At 37.9% G+C, this 19,471-nt stretch overlaps 1 protein-coding gene across 4 annotated transcripts in view; it reads right to left on the bottom strand.

The window, feature by feature from the left end:
* The window catches only part of CRPPA (CDP-L-ribitol pyrophosphorylase A), a 318,329-nt gene that overhangs the window by 278,559 nt on the left and 20,299 nt on the right, over window positions 1-19,471 (bottom strand). For all 4 annotated transcript variants that reach the window (XM_046021494.1, XM_046021496.1, XM_046021495.1 and 1 more), the window contains exon 3: window positions 4,510-4,659. In XM_046021494.1, coding sequence (XP_045877450.1) covers window positions 4,510-4,659 — 150 coding nt within the window. The remainder of the gene's footprint in view (window positions 1-4,509; window positions 4,660-19,471) is intronic.

Genomic DNA, 19,471 nt, shown 5'->3' with positions numbered 1-19,471 from the left:
AAATTATATGCCAACAAATTGGACAATCTGGAAGAAATGGGTAAATTCCTGGAAACAAAAACTACCAAAACTGAAACAGCAAGAAATAGAAAATCTGAACAGTCCTATAACCAGCAAAGAAATTGAATCAGTAATCAAAAATCTCCCAACAAACAGGCCAGAAGGCTTCCCAGGGGAATTCTACCAAACACTTAAAGACTCCTCAAACTGTTACACAAAAAACAGAAATGGAAGGAAGACTTCCAAACTCATTCTATGTGGCCAGCACTACCCTCATTCCAAAACCAAAGACTCCACTAAAATAGAACTACAGGCCAATATCCCTAAATGAACATTGATGAAAAAGTTCTCAAAAAAATAACAAATCAAATCCAACAGTACATTAAAAGAATCATGCACCACAAGCAAGTGGGACTTATTCCTTGGTTGCAAGTGTGGTTCAGTATTCCAAAATCAATCAACATGATCCACCACATTAATAAAAGGATAAGAACCATATGATCCTCTCAGATGAAGAAAAAGCACTTGACAATGTATAATGTCCATTCATAATAAAAACCCTCAACAAAGGAGGATTAGAGAGAACATACCTCAACATCATAAAGACCACATATTAAAAATCCACAGGTACTATCATCTCCACTGGGGAAAAACAGAGATTTTCTTCTATGGTCAGGACCAAGATAGGAATATCTACTCTAACCACAGTTAACATAATACTCAAAGTCCTAGCCTCAGAAATCAGACAAAAAGAAATAAAAGGCATCCAATCAACAAAGAAGAAGTCAAAGTTCCACTATTTGCAGATAACACGATACTCTATATGGAAAATGGGAAAGACTCCACAAAAAAACTGCTAGACCTTATACACAAATTCAGTATAGTCACAAGATACAAATCAATGTACAGAAATCTATTGCATTCCTATACACCAATAATGAAATAGCAGGAAGAGAAATCAAAGAACTGGTTCCATTTACAATTACACCGTAAGATATGTAAGAATAAAGCTAACCAAGAGATAAAATATCTGTACCCTTAAACTATAAAACACTGATGAAAGAAAGTCAAGAAATAGATATTCCATTCTCATGGATTGAAAAATATTGTTAAAATGTCCACATTACCCAAAGCAATCTACACATTTAATGCAATCCTTATCCTAGTATCACCAGCATTTTTCAGAGCTAGAAGATACAGTCTTAAAACTTGTATGGAACCACAAAAGATCCCAAATAGTCAAAGCAATCTTGAAAGAGAAAAGCAAAGCTGAAGGCATCACAATTCTGGACTTCATGTTCTATTATAAAGATGTAGTCATTGGACAGTATGTTACTACCACAAGAACAGACCCATAGATCAAGGGAACAGAATGGAGAACTCAGAAGGAAACCCACAGCTATAAGAGTATTAATCTTCAACAAAGCAAGAAAGAATATCCAATGGAAAAAAAAGATAGTCTCTTAAACAAATAGTGTTTTGCTGGGAAAACTAAATAGCAGCATGCAAAAGGATGAACTGCACCCCTTTCTTATACCATACATGAAGATAAATTCAAAATGGATGAAAGACCTAAACGTGAGAAAGGAAGCCATCAAAATCCTGGAGGAGAACACAGGCAGTAACCTCTCTAACCTGGACCATAGCAATTTCTTACTAGATAGGTCTCCTGAGGCAAGGGAAACAAAAGCAAAAGTAAACCATTGGGACTTCATCAAAATAATCTTCTGCACCACAAAGGAAAGTCAACCAAACTAAAAGTCACCCTACAGAACGGGAGAATATATTTGCCAATGACATACCTGAGGAAGGGTTAGTATCCAAGATCTATAAAGAACTTACCAAACTCAACATACAAAGAAACAAAACAAAACAAAACAAAAAACCACAAATAATCCAGTTCAAAAATGGGCAAAAGACATCAGTAGACACTGCTGCAAAGACGTCTATTGATGTCTAACAGACACATGAAAAGATGCTCAACATCAGGGAAATACTAATCAAAACTACCATGAGACATCACCTCACACCTGTCAGAATGGCTAAAATTAAAACATAGGAAACAACAGGTGGTGGAGAGGATGCGGAGAAAGGGGAACCCTCTTACACTGTTGGCGGGAAAGCAATTGGTGCAGCCACTCTGGACAATGTATGGAGGTTCCTCAAATGTTAACAGAAATAACCTACGATCCAACATTTTCACTACTAAGTATTCACCCAAAGATATACAAAAATACTCGTTCAGAGGAATACATGCAGCCCACTGTTTATAGCAGCATTATCTACAATAGCCAAATTATGCAAAGAGCCCAAAAAGTCCAACAATTGATGGATAAAGAATACGTAGTATATGTATACAATGAAATATTACCCATAAAAAATGAAATCTTGCCATTTGCAATGACATGGGTGGAGCTAGAGTATTATGTGAAGTCAAATCAAAGAAGGACAAATAGCATGATTTTACTCATAGGTGGAACTTAAGAAACAAATGAACATGGGGGAACAAAAAGAGGCAAACCAAGAAACAGACTCATAACTATATAGAACAAACTGAGGGTTACTGGGGGTGGGTTGAGTGGGGTGTTAAATAGATGATGGTTATGAAAGAAAGGCAATTAATGAGATGAACATCGGGTGTTCTATATAAATGGTGAATCACCAAGTTGTACACCTAAAACTAATAATGCCTGGTGTTAACTAGCTGGAATTTTAATAAAACCTTGGGGAAAAAAGTTAAATAAAGATCTTATAGCAAAACCTTCAAAAACAATCCTATAATTAAGAATTCCTCATCTGAGCCATAGAACACAGATAATTATCATCATATTACTATTTCTTTAATTCTCCCTAAGAATGTTTAATTAGTTACATACAGTGAATGTCTTAGGGTGGTGGTTCCCAAACTGCAGTATGCATTAGGACCCCATGGCAGAGATGTCTGCTGAGACACAATTACTGGGGCCCGTACACATAGTTTCTAATTAAGCCAGTCTGAGGTGGAGTCTTCTAAAAAGTTCCAAAGCACACCGATGCTCTCTGGGAACCACACCTTGAGAACCAGTACCTCAGTGCATTAGCACTTAATTCTCCAGCAAAAACTGTGGGAAAATGTTTCTCTGATGTGCAGAGAATGAGATTATATTCAATTTCTCTTCTAAAATATATTAAGAAGAAAGGGAGGTGGTAACTTCAGGTGTTTAAGGATGAATAATTTCAGGCAATAAGGTAGATATCATCTAACTCTGCAACATTTAGGCTATAAAATACAGTATTTAAATAAATAATTGGAGCCTTAAAGGAGGGCATGTGATGTAATCAGCACTGGTTGTGATATCCAACTGATGAATCACTGCACTCCACTTCTAAAACTAGTAATACACTATATGTTAATTGAATTTAAATAAAATTTAAAAATATTTATGATAGCTTAACATTGATATAATTATGACCATATATAGGTAAATTCCAATACACCAAATTCATTATTTTAAGAAAACAGTATAAACTGTGCAGACTACGCATACCATTAAAATGGTTTCTATTTACATCATCTCATTTGAAAACTAACCAATTATGATTGAGTCAATTTATTATGGATGTGACCGCCTTCTATCCAAAGTAAGAGGCATTATTTTATTATAAATGTCAATATTTCTATTACCACTACCTTCACGTTCATACAAATCCATCTGTTCCAAACTCTTCACTGACTGTTTAACATCAGCTTAAACAGTCAGTTAGTTCTAACTTATTTCATTGGCAAGTTTCTGAGAAGCATAATACCTAATAATCAGTAACTATTTAAACCATAAATATGCAATAAATGTCAGTAAAAAGTCCCAAAGCATTTTTAGAACATGAGGAAAAAAAATTATCTAGATAATCTAAACACGAAGTGATTATGTGAGATTTTAAAAGAAGTTGGTCTGTGAACTCAAATGTTAAAGGTATCTATAGCTATGCAGGTAACTTACCATACAGGCCTTAAATGGTTAGAAAGACTACCCTTCCACCTAGATATGGGAAATTGGCTCATGCAGTTTTCTTAGTGAACAGTAAGTGTGGTTCGCTATGCTCATACTATTTGCATAAACAACACTGCTACTGTTAGACACCTGCGTTTCCTCCAGGAATCTGAAATTGTTGTACATGCTAAGACAGGGGATGCCTATGACCAACCCCAAGTCATTCCCCGAACACTAGTCTCTAATGGGCTTCCCTGGAGAGAACCATCACCCACATGCTGCTGAATTTTCACAGCTGGTGGGAGAGAAGATACTTTGTGTGACCCTTCGGGGAAGCCAAGAACCTAAGCAAGAGGACATATGGACTCTCCCAGACTCTGCATGTGCTACTCCTATGACTCAGCTGTGAATCCTCTCTACTTCACTGTTAGCAATTTTAACTTGAGTTTAACTATATGTGGTATCTTCCAGCAAATTCCCAGAAAGGGGAATATTCTTGCAGACCCCCCACACAGCCATTTTCAGAAACCAGGATTCTTACCTGCTGATATGCTTCATAGATCACATCAAATAGAAAAGCCTGTGGCATTTCACTTGCTCTGTGTCTGGCACGTTCTAGTGAATGGTCTAAGCGACCATCTGCAGATGGACTGATTACTGTAGATACAAGAGGTCGAACTGCTCCTGCTGCCTGAAGAACAAACAGAGATCCAGTTAACATTTATTTCACCTGGAGCAAATTTCAAAGTCAAACACTGAACTCTCTCATTTTGAGATTTTATCCCTGGCTTGAACAAATAACCTCAAGAAAATATTTGAACAAGAGTTGATTTGGTTCATAAGTCAGTATTTCACAATCAAAACCCTCTTTCTTAATATTACAGTTCTATATAAGAGATAGAGATTTTTTTTCCATTATAGGTTCACAAATCCTTTTGGTCAGTGGACACTGAAATCTAATACTAGATCAGAATGGTGAGATCCAAGTGGGTATTCCATGAAGGCAGAAGGATGAAGGAAAGTTACTGTGCAAAAATGGACATGGATTACACATCAGTATGTATTAGTGTGACTTCAAAAATTTTACTTTCAACACAGATAATTAAGGAAAAAGATCACTCTTCCCTAAGATCCCCAAAATGAGACTGAGCCTAATTAACAACGAATTTATGTCTAATTCCTATAAAAAACCTTTCCTTTCAAACCTTCTCAGAGAACATTCCCTCAGATAAAGTAACCACTGATTTCAATTGCTCCGATAAAAGCTGTCTCCTTTATAGATGCATCTAAACAAAACAGAAAGGCACCTTGATACCTGATGATTTATCCCCTTCATCTTTAGCAATGTTTCATTGTAGTCTGGAAGGTCATTACCAGACAACTGCTTTGGAGAAGCAGCTTTAAAATACAGTGCTCCTGTGGTAGGCCATTAAGGAACCTCCTCCAAAAGTTCTTATCTTCCACGTAACAAACACATAAGTATTACAGCACATCAAATCTATGAGCCACAGCCAATTTGGTCTGGAGAAGACCAGTATCTATGCAAGATAGATAGCCCATAAACTAGCTTATGAAATCCCAGCGACTGGCTGAAAATCAAAGCTAATATGTGAGCCAAGTAGACAATTTATAAACTGTCACCATTTCCAGTGACTCAAATAGAAGTTTGGAGCCTAGAAATAAAAGCAAAAATGAGGAGATCGTCAGGGCTGACAGGGAGGGAGAGATGTCAAAGTAGGCAAAAGATAAATAAGGAGAAAACCTAATTGGTCAAGCCTGACACATATCAATAAAAGTTAAAAGAAACACACTTGCATGCATACACACACACACACACACACACACACACACACACACACACAGCTTTTAAGGGAAAAGTTCTATTTATATTGCAACTATATATACATAATACTGGAATTCTATACCAAGCCATGAAGCAAATCTATTTGAAAGAGAGAATGAGTCACAAAATGTCAGCATGAGGACTTGAGCAGACTCTCTCCAGCAAGGGAACTAGTGAAAAATATTTTAAATACTTATTTATACTTAAATATTTTAAAACAACCATTTAAAATCCTTGAAGGGCATGCAGTAGATGAAACATTGTTCAAGAATATCAACTAAATCTTGGTAAAAAATAGTGCTTGTGGTACTCAAGCCGCAATCTATTTCTTCCTTAATCATCCATCCAACTCAGTGTGATAGAAATTCCACTAGGAGTAGATACGGCTTGAAAAGATGGGCGGCCTTCCTCTCCCACGGTCACTCAGCTCCAGGTCACAGAGGCTAAATTAAAGCCAACTGCGGACAAGAGACTGGAGACTCCCTTCCCACTACATAGCCTCCGCTCCCAAGTGGAGTATCTATCCCAGTCATAGTAAGCACAGAATGAATCCTGGGCCCTGAACACCCTTAACAACCAATCTCACATAGGGCAGAGGTTTTCACCAGAAGCATAACAAAAGGTTAGAGTCCTCGAATGTTTCCACAGACCACCCTGCTCATGAAGGAGTGTCACCTAGAAAAACAAGACATCATGCCCCACCAAGCAGCGGTGTGGTGATTTTTTATAGGGAGAGAGACAGGCTGTGAGAACAGAGCTATCAAGTTCTCCCAAAGAAAACTCACCTTGTATGTAACTGACGATGACCAAGTTTAAATCTAAGGATTCTGGCAAAAGAAACAGAGGCTATCGTGCTAGGCAATTAAGAGGAAGATGGTAACTATGAAACAGCAAAAACCTCAACCATTGGCAAGCTAGTTTACCAGAGAGAACCACAGAAAGAGACAAGTAACAGCCCGGTGGACTCAGAGCAAACTTCCAATACTGGCCTCAAAAACCATCCTTGCAATGGAACCAAAGTTTAATTGAATCAGAGTATAGGGCATTTTATATACCTTAGGCATTGTTAAGGAAGGAAGTAAAGAGAAAAAAGAAAAGAAAGCAATTTGCAGGCAATGAATACAGTTTATCAGTTAAGTGTGATATCAGAAACAGTAAGAGACTAACAAAGACAAAAGGTACCCTACGAAACTACTTTCATTCCAGCCTGACTACATTCATGCCCAAGACTACACCCTCTGTGAGGGACTGTGGAGACTTCACTGGGTAGGGAGAGAAAAGGACTTCACTGAAACAGATCAGCAAAGTCACAGGATACAGTAACAGTAAGTCTGAGAAAATGGGAGGGAGACTATGACCATGTAGAAATGATAAATTATGTAAAGGTCTACCAAGCAATGAATGGATAAAGGAAAAGTATTTTCTATTAACTGGATAGGAAAAAGTCAGTCTAACAGGATCAGTTGGTAAGGATATGGCTTTAACTCAAACTCTTGTTATACTCTATCGAGGGGAATTTGTACATGTTCAGAAAGTAATTTAGCATCATCTGATCAAAACAGTAAAATGCATTTTATCTTGGCGCTAGTGAAATCCTTGTTCATGTGCTTAGGACAACAATAATGTTCATGCTAACAATGCTTACATAGGCAAAAATTAAACATGTTCACCAACTACAAATAGATGAATGGTGATATAAAGCAGTGATCATGAACACATGATAGCTGCAAAGATTCATACGAATAATTTCCCTAAATGTATTTTTTTTGCAAAAGTGCTGTCAAAATAAAAGCAAAACAGAAGTTAAATGATACACTTTTTTTTTTTTACTTTATACTTTATAGCGGGATATTAAAAAGCATACAAACCTAGTATGTCCTGTAGGGATACATGCAACAAGATGAAAAAAAAAAAAAGAATAAAAACAAATTTCAGGATGTTTATACATATGGGGAAAATTAATAGGATCAAGGCAGGGATATAGTTTTTTGGGTTTTAAGATTTCATTTATTTATTTGACATGGAGACAGTGACCCCAAGTAGGCAGAGAGGTAGGCGGAGAGAGAGAGGAAAGCAGTCTCCCTGCAGAGCAGAGAGGCCGATGAGGGGTTCTATCCCAGGACCCTGAGATCATGACCTGAGCCCAAGGCAGAGGCTTAACCCACTGAGCCACCCAGGTGCCCCAAGGCGGGATATAGTTTTAAAGTGACTATAATGTTCAGGTGGTAGATCTAGAGGTGTCCAAAGCATTTTTCATGTTACACTGTTAAAAAAATTTAAAAAGGGGATTTATGGACTCTCATTTTGACTACTAAAAACTTCTCAAGAGAAAAAAACCATCCACATTTCGAATGTAATATTCCAGACTTAGTAAGGTTCTGGTTTTAATCAAAGCCTAGAGATGACGTATCAAGGAACACAATAGGAAGACCACTTAAAATACAAAGTCACTACTCACTTACTGAATAAAATGCCCATGAAAAGGGTCACATGTCAAAACAAACAAACAAGCAAAAGAAAACCAAAAAACCACTCTTTGGCTGACCCTGTTTTTCTTCCAATTACCACTCACTCAGCTATCTGGTTTAAACAAATGGAGAAGAAAGATGCTAAAATTGCCAGGCCTGTACTCCATAGCTGTTTCCATAGAAAGGGACTTTTATTCAGACATAAATCATCAGTTATATTGATCTTTTCTGAAATTTAAAGGTTCAAAATTAAGACACAAGTATGGACAGAGTCATTTAGCTGCTTCTACAATAGAGCCATCTGGGTAGTTTGTTATATGAAGCATAATTCTGAAGTTGTCCAATACACTGTCTCATTTGGAATTAGCCTAATAAGCCCTGAATGGAAGCTTAACAGCTCAGCACCACACTGATTACCTGCCTCTCAAGCTAATCTATCCAAGTATTTCCACATGTTAATGCAGGGATATCATCATAGATACAAATCATACAATGTGGAAAAATGAACCCCACCTCTTGTTTACTTTTTAAAAGCACATTTAAACAATAATTATCCATACACAGAGCAGGTACTGACATGCATTCCTACTCACATATCTGCATTCAAGCTAATTATGACAATGCATTATAGAAATCTTGACTATAAAATTACAATTTCATTTAGCTGAGTTGTCTTTATTCCAAGACTACTTAATAAATGTTTACATAATCTGATCTCCAAAGGTAATAATTGGCCATTTTGAGATTCTGACTATTTCATATTTTGATAACAGATTACCTCCAATCTCCTTCCATAAAAAATAATATATTCAATACAGAAATACAAGCATGTTATAAGAATCTATCCAAATTGTTCCATCACTGCAAGTGCCCCTAAAAAAAAAGGATATGCAGCAAAAATAAGACCCTCATTTGATATACTCAACTTTAAATCATGAAAATCAAAGTAGTACCATTTAACTTATATCTAAAATGATCTCAAGTGTTCTTCTTGAATGTTCTGAATGTTTAATAAGCTTTATTGCATTTTAAGCCCTAGACATACCATGTTTCCTTGATCTGCGCTCCTTCCAACTTTGAGAGTAATACATGGAATATACAGGGGTCATAGTTTAAAAAAAAAACAACAAAAAAAAAAACCCCTTTTCATGCAGTAGCCTTTTCAACATCAAGAACAGATCAAGTTTTATCTCATTCCATAGTAGTCAGGGAGTAATTCACCATGTCCCCTGGGCACTTCAACTTTTATGAAAGTAAGTCTCAACTTTCCCACTAGATAATCAGAACTCACTGCTTTTTCACGAATTAAATTGCTTCTTTAGGTGTGGGACTTAATACCAACATTTCTTTCCCTCCAGTAAGATACAGAATCCAATGGCCCAGGAGCATGTATTGCCTGACACCCACCTAATACTGAACTCTGAGCTTCAATACATTTGATCATGTTCAAAACTAACCAGTAGAAAGCCAGCACAAGTTACTGTTAGCCATGGTCAATTCTACTTATGATACTTTGTTTGTAAAATATCATCATCTGTCAAGTCATTTTTCAGCTCTTTTAAAATAAGCCCAAAATACTTTCCATAAATTTCTAATACTGGGTAATCAATGAGTATATTGTTCCTGATGTACACATATTAACTTTTACTTGTATCCAGAAGCTAATTCAAGGAAAGAGATCAGGGAGAATTAATGAATCCAGACCTACACATGATCTCAGACATGCTGAAAAAAGCAAATTTAAGTGGTTCTGTTCAGTTGGAAGTTGAACATACAAGGTCTGGAATTATAGCAGAGAAGATGTAGCATGAGAGATTTTGGAAGAACATGTCAAGTAGTAGTTAAAATGGTTACATGTAAATGCTATTTACCAAGTAGAATAATCATCTCACAAAGTTAAATACTGTAGCATTCTTTTCATACAGTAGTCTGGAAAAGAGAAAAACATAGGGACAGAGAACACATCAATATCAGTAGTTAACAGGGATTAGGAATAGAACAAGAGTCTGGGTACCAAGCAGCACCAGGAGGTAATTCTTTGTAGTGTGAGAAAGTTCTATTGTGATTACAATCCTCTATACAGATAGAAGCACTTAGCCTACGTACGTTCCCTAAAGCAAATTTTACTGTATGTCATTTTTTCAATTAAGTAATGTGAGCATGATTCTCATTGCTCAGAAGTACTTTGTTAAGTTATAATAAAAATTAAAGGGAATGTTTAAGGAAGATGGATCTGAAAAAAGCAGTCAAGAAAAAAGTAGTAAAGACTACAGTCACAGAAGACAAGGTAGAGAAAGTTGCAGAAGGAAGATCTGGTTAAAACTGTCAAAATTAGGGGCGCCTGGGTGGCTCAGTGGGTTAAGCCTCTGCCTTCAGCTCGGGTCATGATCTTAGGGTCCTGGGATCGAGCCCCACCTCAGACTCTCTGCTCAGCAGGGAGCCTGCTTCCTCCTCTCTCTCTTCCTGCCTCTCTACTTAACTCGTGATCTCTCTCTGCCAAATAAATAAATAATACAATAAAAAAATACAATAAATACAATAATACAAAATACAATAAAAAATACAATAAAAAAATACAATAAAATACAATTAAAAAAACTGTCAAAATTAAAGAAGCCATTCTGTATACACTGGTGTGTTATAATACGATTCATTTCTAATATCAGCCACAACTCCCACAATTCACAACCAGACTGCTATTACTGTAGACACTAGACACAAGTGGGATTCTCACACCACATACACTCCTGACCCCTGGCTCCAAGTCCAGGAGGTTCTCACAGCCCCCACTGAGGTTCATCAAAACTCCTGGAACTCGGGAAAATGATTAGGACTGCATTTTTATTGTAATTACTTCAGATTACACATTTATGGCCAAGGATATTTTATCAGAGCAGATAAATGAAGAGAGACACAGGGTAGGGTCTGGGAGAGCACGCAACATATCCTCCTAGGTGCCCTCTCGTCGTCGTGGAATAAGCAAGTGCTATGCTGTCAGCACACAACTGTTCAACCAGGTGGGCCTGGTTGAGCTTCATTCAGCGTCCAAAATTTTTAATGGGATATCATTTTGGCAGTGTGAGTAACTGAATCACTGACCATGTGGTTGAATTCAGTCTCCAGCCCTACTCCTCTCTCCCAGAGGCAGGGCTGATTCAAAGCCTCAAATCTCCAGTCACCATTGGTAATTAGAAACCATTAGTATTTCTGGTGACTAGGCTCCATCCTGAGTGATCTCATTAGCATAAGCTCAGGGGAGTGCTAAGGGGCTCATAAAAAATAAAGACCATCCTAATACTCAGAAAAAATCCCAGTTATTTCCATTTTCCCTTCAAGGAACCAAGTATAAAAGCCAGTCAATTTCCTTATTTTACAACAGACTAAAAATGCATATCTAATTTGGGAATCGAAAAGCCACAGGTGAGTTTGGACAGAGCAATCAGAGAAGAAAAACACCAGATTGCTGTGCACAGAGGAGTAAACTGAAGGTGCAAAAGCAGGAGCAATAAATGTGACTGTTATTGTCAGAAGTTGATTAGGGAGGAGAGGATGAAACATGATTAGAGATACAAAAACAGAGGGTTTAAATTCATGCAAGTAATTAAGGAAGTGTCTTCCCTTAGGAGCACATCTCGAGGAGGTTGCTTTCTTGATGCACTGTCATTTTCATATTCATGTTATTCTGGGAAGTTCTGCGAATATGATAGCTAGCTTAGAAGTCCTAACGTGATTCTCTCACATTCCTGTGTTCCAACTTATTTTACCTTTGCCAACATCTCTTATTTTTTTAAGATTTATTTATTTGACAGAAAGAGATCACAAGTAGGCAGAGAGGCAGGCAGAGAGAGAGGAAGGGAAGCAGGTTCCCTGCTGAGCAGAGTCCAATGCAGGGCTTGATCCCAGGAACCTGAGATCATTAAAGCCGAAGACAGAGGCTTTAACCCACTGAGCCACCCAGGCGCCCCTGCCAACATCTCTCTTAAAACAATGTCCTTATTTACTGCTTTTTCACCTCTGGACTTTCAATTATTCAGAAATATACAAGTAATTTATACTTAGTAAAACTCTTGTACTTTCAGCAGAATGGCTGACAAATTATCTTGCAAAACATCTTGCTATTTAAGTAATTCAGGAGAAATGTTACTAACAGCTTTTTTCCCCAGTGTGATTTTTAAAGGTTTTTTTGTTTTTACAAAGTTTTTCAGAATGAGGACTCGCTGGATAACTCCCTAGGACTAACATCAGAGCCAGAATCCAAGGAAAACAGCAGAGATGCTTTAGGTTAGTAAGAGGCTTTAGTTTAAACAAATGAGAAGGAATGAGGACTGACATTTTGAGCCCATAGTTGGCCAGTTAGAACTGTGGTCCTCACATAAAGATGCATGTAACCATTTAAAAGGTAAACCACCCAAAGTACAAATATCCAGTGTGGTAACACTGCTCAGAATTCTCTGCTGTCCTGGCTGGGATTCTGACAGGGAGGGGAATCTCCCTGTTACCTTAATTTGATGTGAGTTCATGTTTTGGCTTAACATCACCATAAGATGGATAAAACCTCAAGGCAAAAATTAACATAAAGAGATCCCTAACTGGTAAAGCCCTTGGGATCCCCAGCAGAACCAACACAAATCTGTTCCAGAAACACACACTCATCCCATGCCCAAAGGACTCCTACTTACACTGTCTTGCCAAACATGGGCCTACAATACAGTTTACTCAACAGAGGACAAAACAAATCACAAGTGAACAAATGAAGTGAAAAACTACAAAGAATTACATTAGCTATAATATATTAAATATTCATCTTTAAACAGTGAAAAACAGAATACATAATCCTAAGAAAAAGGAGGCCAATAACATTTGAAAAGGACTGAGTCAAACTTCTAGAAATTGAATTTTTAATTGAAGAATACTTCAACAAGAGATTACAGTAGGGCTGAAAAAATGAAAACCGAAGTTCTCCAGCAGAAACCACTCCCCCCCCCCCCCCCACACACACAGGTGGTAAGAGGACAGGGTAAGGTTTACCATACATACAGTGATGTAGAAATAAAAGATAAAGCTTTAGGGTGAGCAATGGGGCAAGGTCAATATTTATAGGATAATGGTACAGAGGCTTCTAGAAATGGTAAGATGTAAATCAAAACTCCTGAATAAATCCAAAGCAAGAGACAAAAAAAAAAAATTCTTATCTAGTCACATATTAGAGAGAGTGCACACTACCTGAGAAAAATAAGGGACTTTAAAATCCACCTGACAGATACTCCACAGCTAAGACAGCAATGGGGTAGGAGGACCCTAGACTTTCCTTGTCCCTCTAACATAACTAGATATTTACCAAATCATTCTGAATGCCCAAGAAATGGACCTGAGTACTGACAGAACAACTGCAAAACTAGAGTGACTTTCCTTGTCCCTCTAACATAACTAGATATTTACCAAATCATTCTGAATGCCCAAGAAATGGACCTGAGTACTGACAGAACAACTGCAAAACTAGAGTGAGAGAAGAGGCTACAGTGAGGAAAGTACATAGTGTGGAAGAAACGCTTCATAAGTACTGTAGAGGTGAGGGAGCCCTGGTCAGAGGGTGCTCAAAGAGAGAGACAAGATTGCAGAGGGGAATGCAGGAGGAGAACATTTCCCCAAAGCCACTGGCTGGAAAAACTAGACAGGCTGATTGTCTGGACTTTTTACAACCAGCAGGGGCTCAAAGTTGACATTTTTTAGAGGTCAGGCCGGAATAGAGCCCCAGGGCACTGCCCTGCTCCTGGAGAGAAGGCAGGCAAACAGCCCTGGGGAATACTGCATGATTTGAGGATCACCTAAGGCACAAAGGGAGAAACTGTTTGCTCTTCTAGCATCTGTGAGAGGTAGAGTTTCCAAAAACATCTCTCTAGGGACAAAGGAGCCAGTGGGCACCATTTCCCTCTTCCACCCCTCTGCATAGATGCAAAGACACCTACTGAGGACAGCCAGCCCAGACAATGGCTGTTTAGCCTGCTTTGTGCAAATTCCACGCCCCTGGGCTCTGGTGTGACTGCCCTTCTAGGTAAAACCTGTGTCCATCCCAGCGTGGCGGGACCCTCCCTCCAGAAGACTAGCACAGCCCACCCCTCCAACCGTGCATATCACATCTTCCAACCATAGAGTTCTACAAGGCTTCAGTGTCAGCAGAAGTAGTATCAGGCCTCATTTAACAAACAGACCAGAGCACATTTAGTTTAAACTTGCCACACTCTAGCCAAGGTTCTAACACTGCCCACTACAGGCCAGGAGAGCCTCTGCAGAAGACTGATCTGAAGGTCAGAGCAGCCAAAACTCAGCAGCAGAGCACAGAGCACCAAATACACACCAGAGACACTCCCTGAAGCACCAGGTCCTAGAAACTATATGATCTCTTCTTCATAAAGTCATTACTCTCAGGAGTAGGAATGTAACAGGCTTTTCTAACACACACATGATGAAAGAGACCTACAAAAATGCTAAGATGGAAGGATTCATTCCAAAAGGAAGAACAAGAAAAGGTAGTGGCCAGAGATCTAATCAAAACAGATACAAGTAATATGACTGGTGGGGAATTTAAAGTAACCATAATAAGGATACTCTCTAGGCTTGAGGAAAACATGGAAGACATCAAGGAGAACCTTACAACAAAGAAGAAAGGAGCTAAGAAACAATCAGGCAGAAATTAAAACAGCAGTACTGAAATTCAAAACCAAATGGATGTAATGATCACAAGGGTGGAAGAAGCAGAGGAATGAGTAAGTGATATAAAAAATAAAAGTTATAGACAATGTTGAATGAAAGAGAGAAGAATTATGGATCACAAGAGTAGACTTAGGTAATTCAGGAACTCTACCAAACATAGTAAGGTTCATATCATAGGAGTCCCAATGGAAGAAGAGAGGGAAAAGGAGGCAGAAGGCTTATTTGAAAAAATAGCTGAAAACTTCCCTGATCAGGAGAGAAAACAGAGATCCCAATCCAGGAGACACAGAAAATTCTTACTAAAAATCAACAAAAACATGCCACATCTGGATACACTGTAAATTTGCAAAATGGAGTAAAAAAGAAAAAATTGCAAATCATCAGAATAAGTCCTTAACTTACAAAGGAAGACCCATAAAGCTAGCCACAGATCTCCACACAGAAACCTGGCAAGCCAGAAGATAGTGGCATGGCACCTTCAAGATGCTAAAAGGGAAAAATCTGCAGCCAAGAATACTATATCCAGCAAAGCTATCATTCATAATAGAAGGAGAGATAAAGAGTTTGGACAGATATTGTCCAAAGAAGACATACACATGGCTAACAGACACATGAAAGATGCTTGACATCACTCATAATCAGGGAAATTCAAATCAAATCTGTAAGGAGGTATCACCTCACACTTGCGAGGATGGCTAAAATTAACAACAGAGGAAACAACAGGTATTGGCAAGGATGCCGAGAAATGTGGATACCTCTTAGAGCTAGTACACTCTATAAAAGCAGTATGGAGGTTCCTGCAAAAGTTTAAAACAGAATTACCCTAGGATTCAGCACTCACACTACAAGTTATTTACGCAAAGAATACAAAAATATAGATTTGAAGGGAAACATGCTTCCTGATGTTTATAGCAGCATTATCAATAGCCAAACTATGGAGAGCCCATACATCCATCTTCTGATGAATGGATCAAGGAGATGTGGTATATATGTGCAATGGAGTATAACTCAGCCAAAAAAAAAAAAAAAAATGAAATCTTGCTATTTGCTAGGGCATGGATCAAGCTAGATAGTATTATACAGAGTGAAGTCAATTGGACAAAGACAAATACCATATGATTTCACTCGTATGTGGAATTTTAGAAACAGAACAAGTGGACATACTGGGGGGGAAAAGAGACAAACCAGGAAAGCCTCTTAACTATAGAGAATAAACTTAGGGTTACTGGAGGAGGGTTGGGGGTGTAAGTGGGTGATGGGGATTAAGGAGGGCGCTTGTTATGATAAACACCAGGTGTTGTATGGAAGTGATGAATCACTAAATTCTACACCTGAAATATTTCACTGTACGTTAACAGTAATTTAATAAAAACTTGAATAAAATAAATAAAAATAAAATCTGCCTGACAGAAAAGGCAGGTAACTTTCAAGGGACACAATAAGACTGATAATGGGACACTAGTATACTGGTCAACAGACTTCTCACAAGCAAAATTAAAGCCAGGACACAATGATGTATTTTCAAAGTACTGGGAAGGAGAAAATATTTAGAAATTTATACCCCAGCAAGTGATCACAAGAAAGGCAGAAATAACCCTGAAAGGATTTACCTGCTAGCTCTATTCAAGTCTTCTCCCCTCCATGGAACCCTGAAACGGAGCTTACAGAGGTTAAGATAACCTGAGTTCTGGAGACAGTTCTGAGTTCCTGTACGCAGATAACTCAACTATCAGCCTTAATTTGGGACATCTTAGTTTTCTGAGGTAATCTATCTCCAATTTGAAAATGTATTTTTTTTTTGATTTTCTTTTTTTTTTTTTTTTTCCTGTATCAAAGATTTATTTATTTTTTTTTTTTTCAGCGTAACAGTATTCATTCTTTTTGCACAACACCCAGTGCTCCATGCAAAACGTGCCCTCCCCATCACCCACCACCTGTTCCCCCAACCTCCCACCCCTGACCCTTCAAAACCCTCAGGTTGTTTTTCAGAGTCCATAGTCTCTTATGGTTCGCCTCCCTTCCCCAATGCTATGGACATTGGGGAAGGGAGGTGAAAATGTATTTTTAATGAAGAAGTTAAAATTTCACAATTCCCTTTAACATGTATGCCCTCCAGGGGCTGTCTGACCTTTGGGTACAGCCTCAAAGTTGAGAGCTAAGAGAACAAAAGAGAATCCATTAAGAATCTATGCAAGACAATTTAAGGGAACAAAGGAGAATTAGTTCAAAAGAAGCCATGGAAAACAAGTGGTTTAGTGTCTCTGACTAAGCGAAGTCTTCACCATTTTCTTGCCTTGGGATGGTATCCAATTCAGACCAGTCTTGCTTGGGCAATTTAATGCCTATAGGCTAAGAAGGTGTTATTCCTTTCCAACACAAAACTTCAACTACAAGTGCCAAGTCTCAACTCCACTTAGTTTTTACGAATAGAAATTAAAACAGTGTGAAAGTGTTGGCATGAAGTAATACCTGGGTATAAGGTTGTTAAGTCACTAGCCTAACCTTTATAACTTAGGATAACCAAGAGATACTGAGTATCTTCAGTGTAAAACTATGTACTGTTTAGAGACAACCCTTCTGGATTAGTTGAATGTAACCTTCCATTGCCTTTGAGCTCTTTTACAACCTTCACAAGTTATAGGTAACTGACAGCAATGCAAAATTATTCTTGCATATAAAGATGCAAATAAACTCTGCCCAGTGGAGGTTTGACACCTCTCACATGGGAAAAAAAAAAAATAGTTTTGTCTATGTGAGTTCATTTTAGTATTGCTTCACAGCAATACTAAAGGTGTGCTTCTCCGATTCTAACATGTGCCTGGTTCCTTCATTAACACCATGAGCATGTTAAGGATTTCACGTATCTATATGAAACTCACTCCCTACTTTCTTGAAAGTTATTCCCTAACACTATCAAAACAAGATATTATTTCTAGCAGACACCAGGTTTTTAAAGCTCCAAAATAAATAGTGAAGATTCCACTTAAAACTAGCTTCTTAAATTTTCAGCGAGTTCACGAAAATATTGTGTTTTAATCATATACATAGTACACAAGTTATTCTGATCAATGTTAATTATAAATATAGTCAAAAATTCCCACAAATCTGCAAAAAAAAAAAGTCAGTAACTGCTATACATGTTAATGTCTCATTAAGTCACCACTTATACTGGGTATCTTGGCTTATAACTGCAGCAGGAGGAGAGTTCTCTTCAGTTTCAGACCTACTACCAAAACTGTCACTTTACTGATAATCTGAGAAATAAGATCTCAAAAAGAGTAACTGACCAAAAATTCCAAATGTGTAATTTCTATAGTGAGCATGATAATTGTCCAAAATGTAATAAAGGCAAAGACATCTAATTATACTCACCAGGTACTATAAATTTTTAATTATCTGCCCCAACTATCTAGTGCTCCCTAGGAGCTTAAGAAATTTGTCAGGTTTCTCTCTAATTCCTCAAAGTTCTAAATCCTGTGCTTCTTCATTCTTCCTCAGGGCACTTCTAGCTGATCACATGGCCTCTAGCATGGTTGAGGGGCCTGCAGAACAGGAAGGAGCCCCAACCCAGTTTTGAGGTCACCTAACATAACCTCTATCCCAAGTTTCACTCCAGCAAGATACACTCCATGTATCTTTTTTAAGTTACATTGAAGAAAAATGTTTTCGTTGATTTACAGAATTCTTACACGGGTTTAAAAGGAATTCGTGTTGTAGGGAGAAGAGATTACATTAGCAACAATTCCCTGAGGAAGAGACTGCAGTTGCATATAGGAAACTAAAGAGAAATCACACACTATCTTTTCCAGATGGGTAATTTTTAACTCACCACCCACATGGCAAAGAAGGCTTAGAGGACTCCTTCCATTTGTCTACAATCCTAGATGTTGTAATTCATCTTAATACCTTTTCATTTTTAAGTACTTAGCACTCTACTGAGTAGTTAACACCTAATTTCCAACACCTAAAAAAACCACAAGGATTAGCATCTGTATTTTTACAAGGCAAAGGGGCTCGAAGAGGTTGCGCAAGGTGCTCATAGACCACTAATTAGTAAGCCTGAGAACTGGGCCTACACATGTCCCACTCCACAGCCTGTTGCTATCATGCTGTACCAAGTGTGTACAGCAACTCTCATCTCATCTCCAATTTAGACTATAAACCCATTTACTTATTTTCACGATTTTATCTAGTAATATAAGAACAAAACAAAGATGTTCTAGAGATTATAATATGGCTTTAGCTATCCTATGTTCTCGTGAATTAGAACACAGAATTCTGTGTCATCCTAAAACATTTTACTTTAAAGGGTGTGAAAATCTTGTCTGGCTATTTGTGCTGGAAAGTAAACCACTTCCGAAAACTCAAAACACAATTCGGGTGTGATAAGTCAGATTTTTTATTATTATGTGCATCTTAGACTTGAGAGTTTTCTTAGGTATTTTCAGGTAAGTGCACAATGCTTCTCATTCCTTCAGTGT

The sequence above is a fragment of the Meles meles genome, chromosome 10 (assembly GCF_922984935.1).
Source record: "Meles meles chromosome 10, mMelMel3.1 paternal haplotype, whole genome shotgun sequence".
In the NCBI taxonomy this organism is placed as follows: domain Eukaryota; kingdom Metazoa; phylum Chordata; class Mammalia; order Carnivora; family Mustelidae; genus Meles; species Meles meles.
This window is presented reverse-complemented; position numbering and strand designations above follow the sequence as displayed.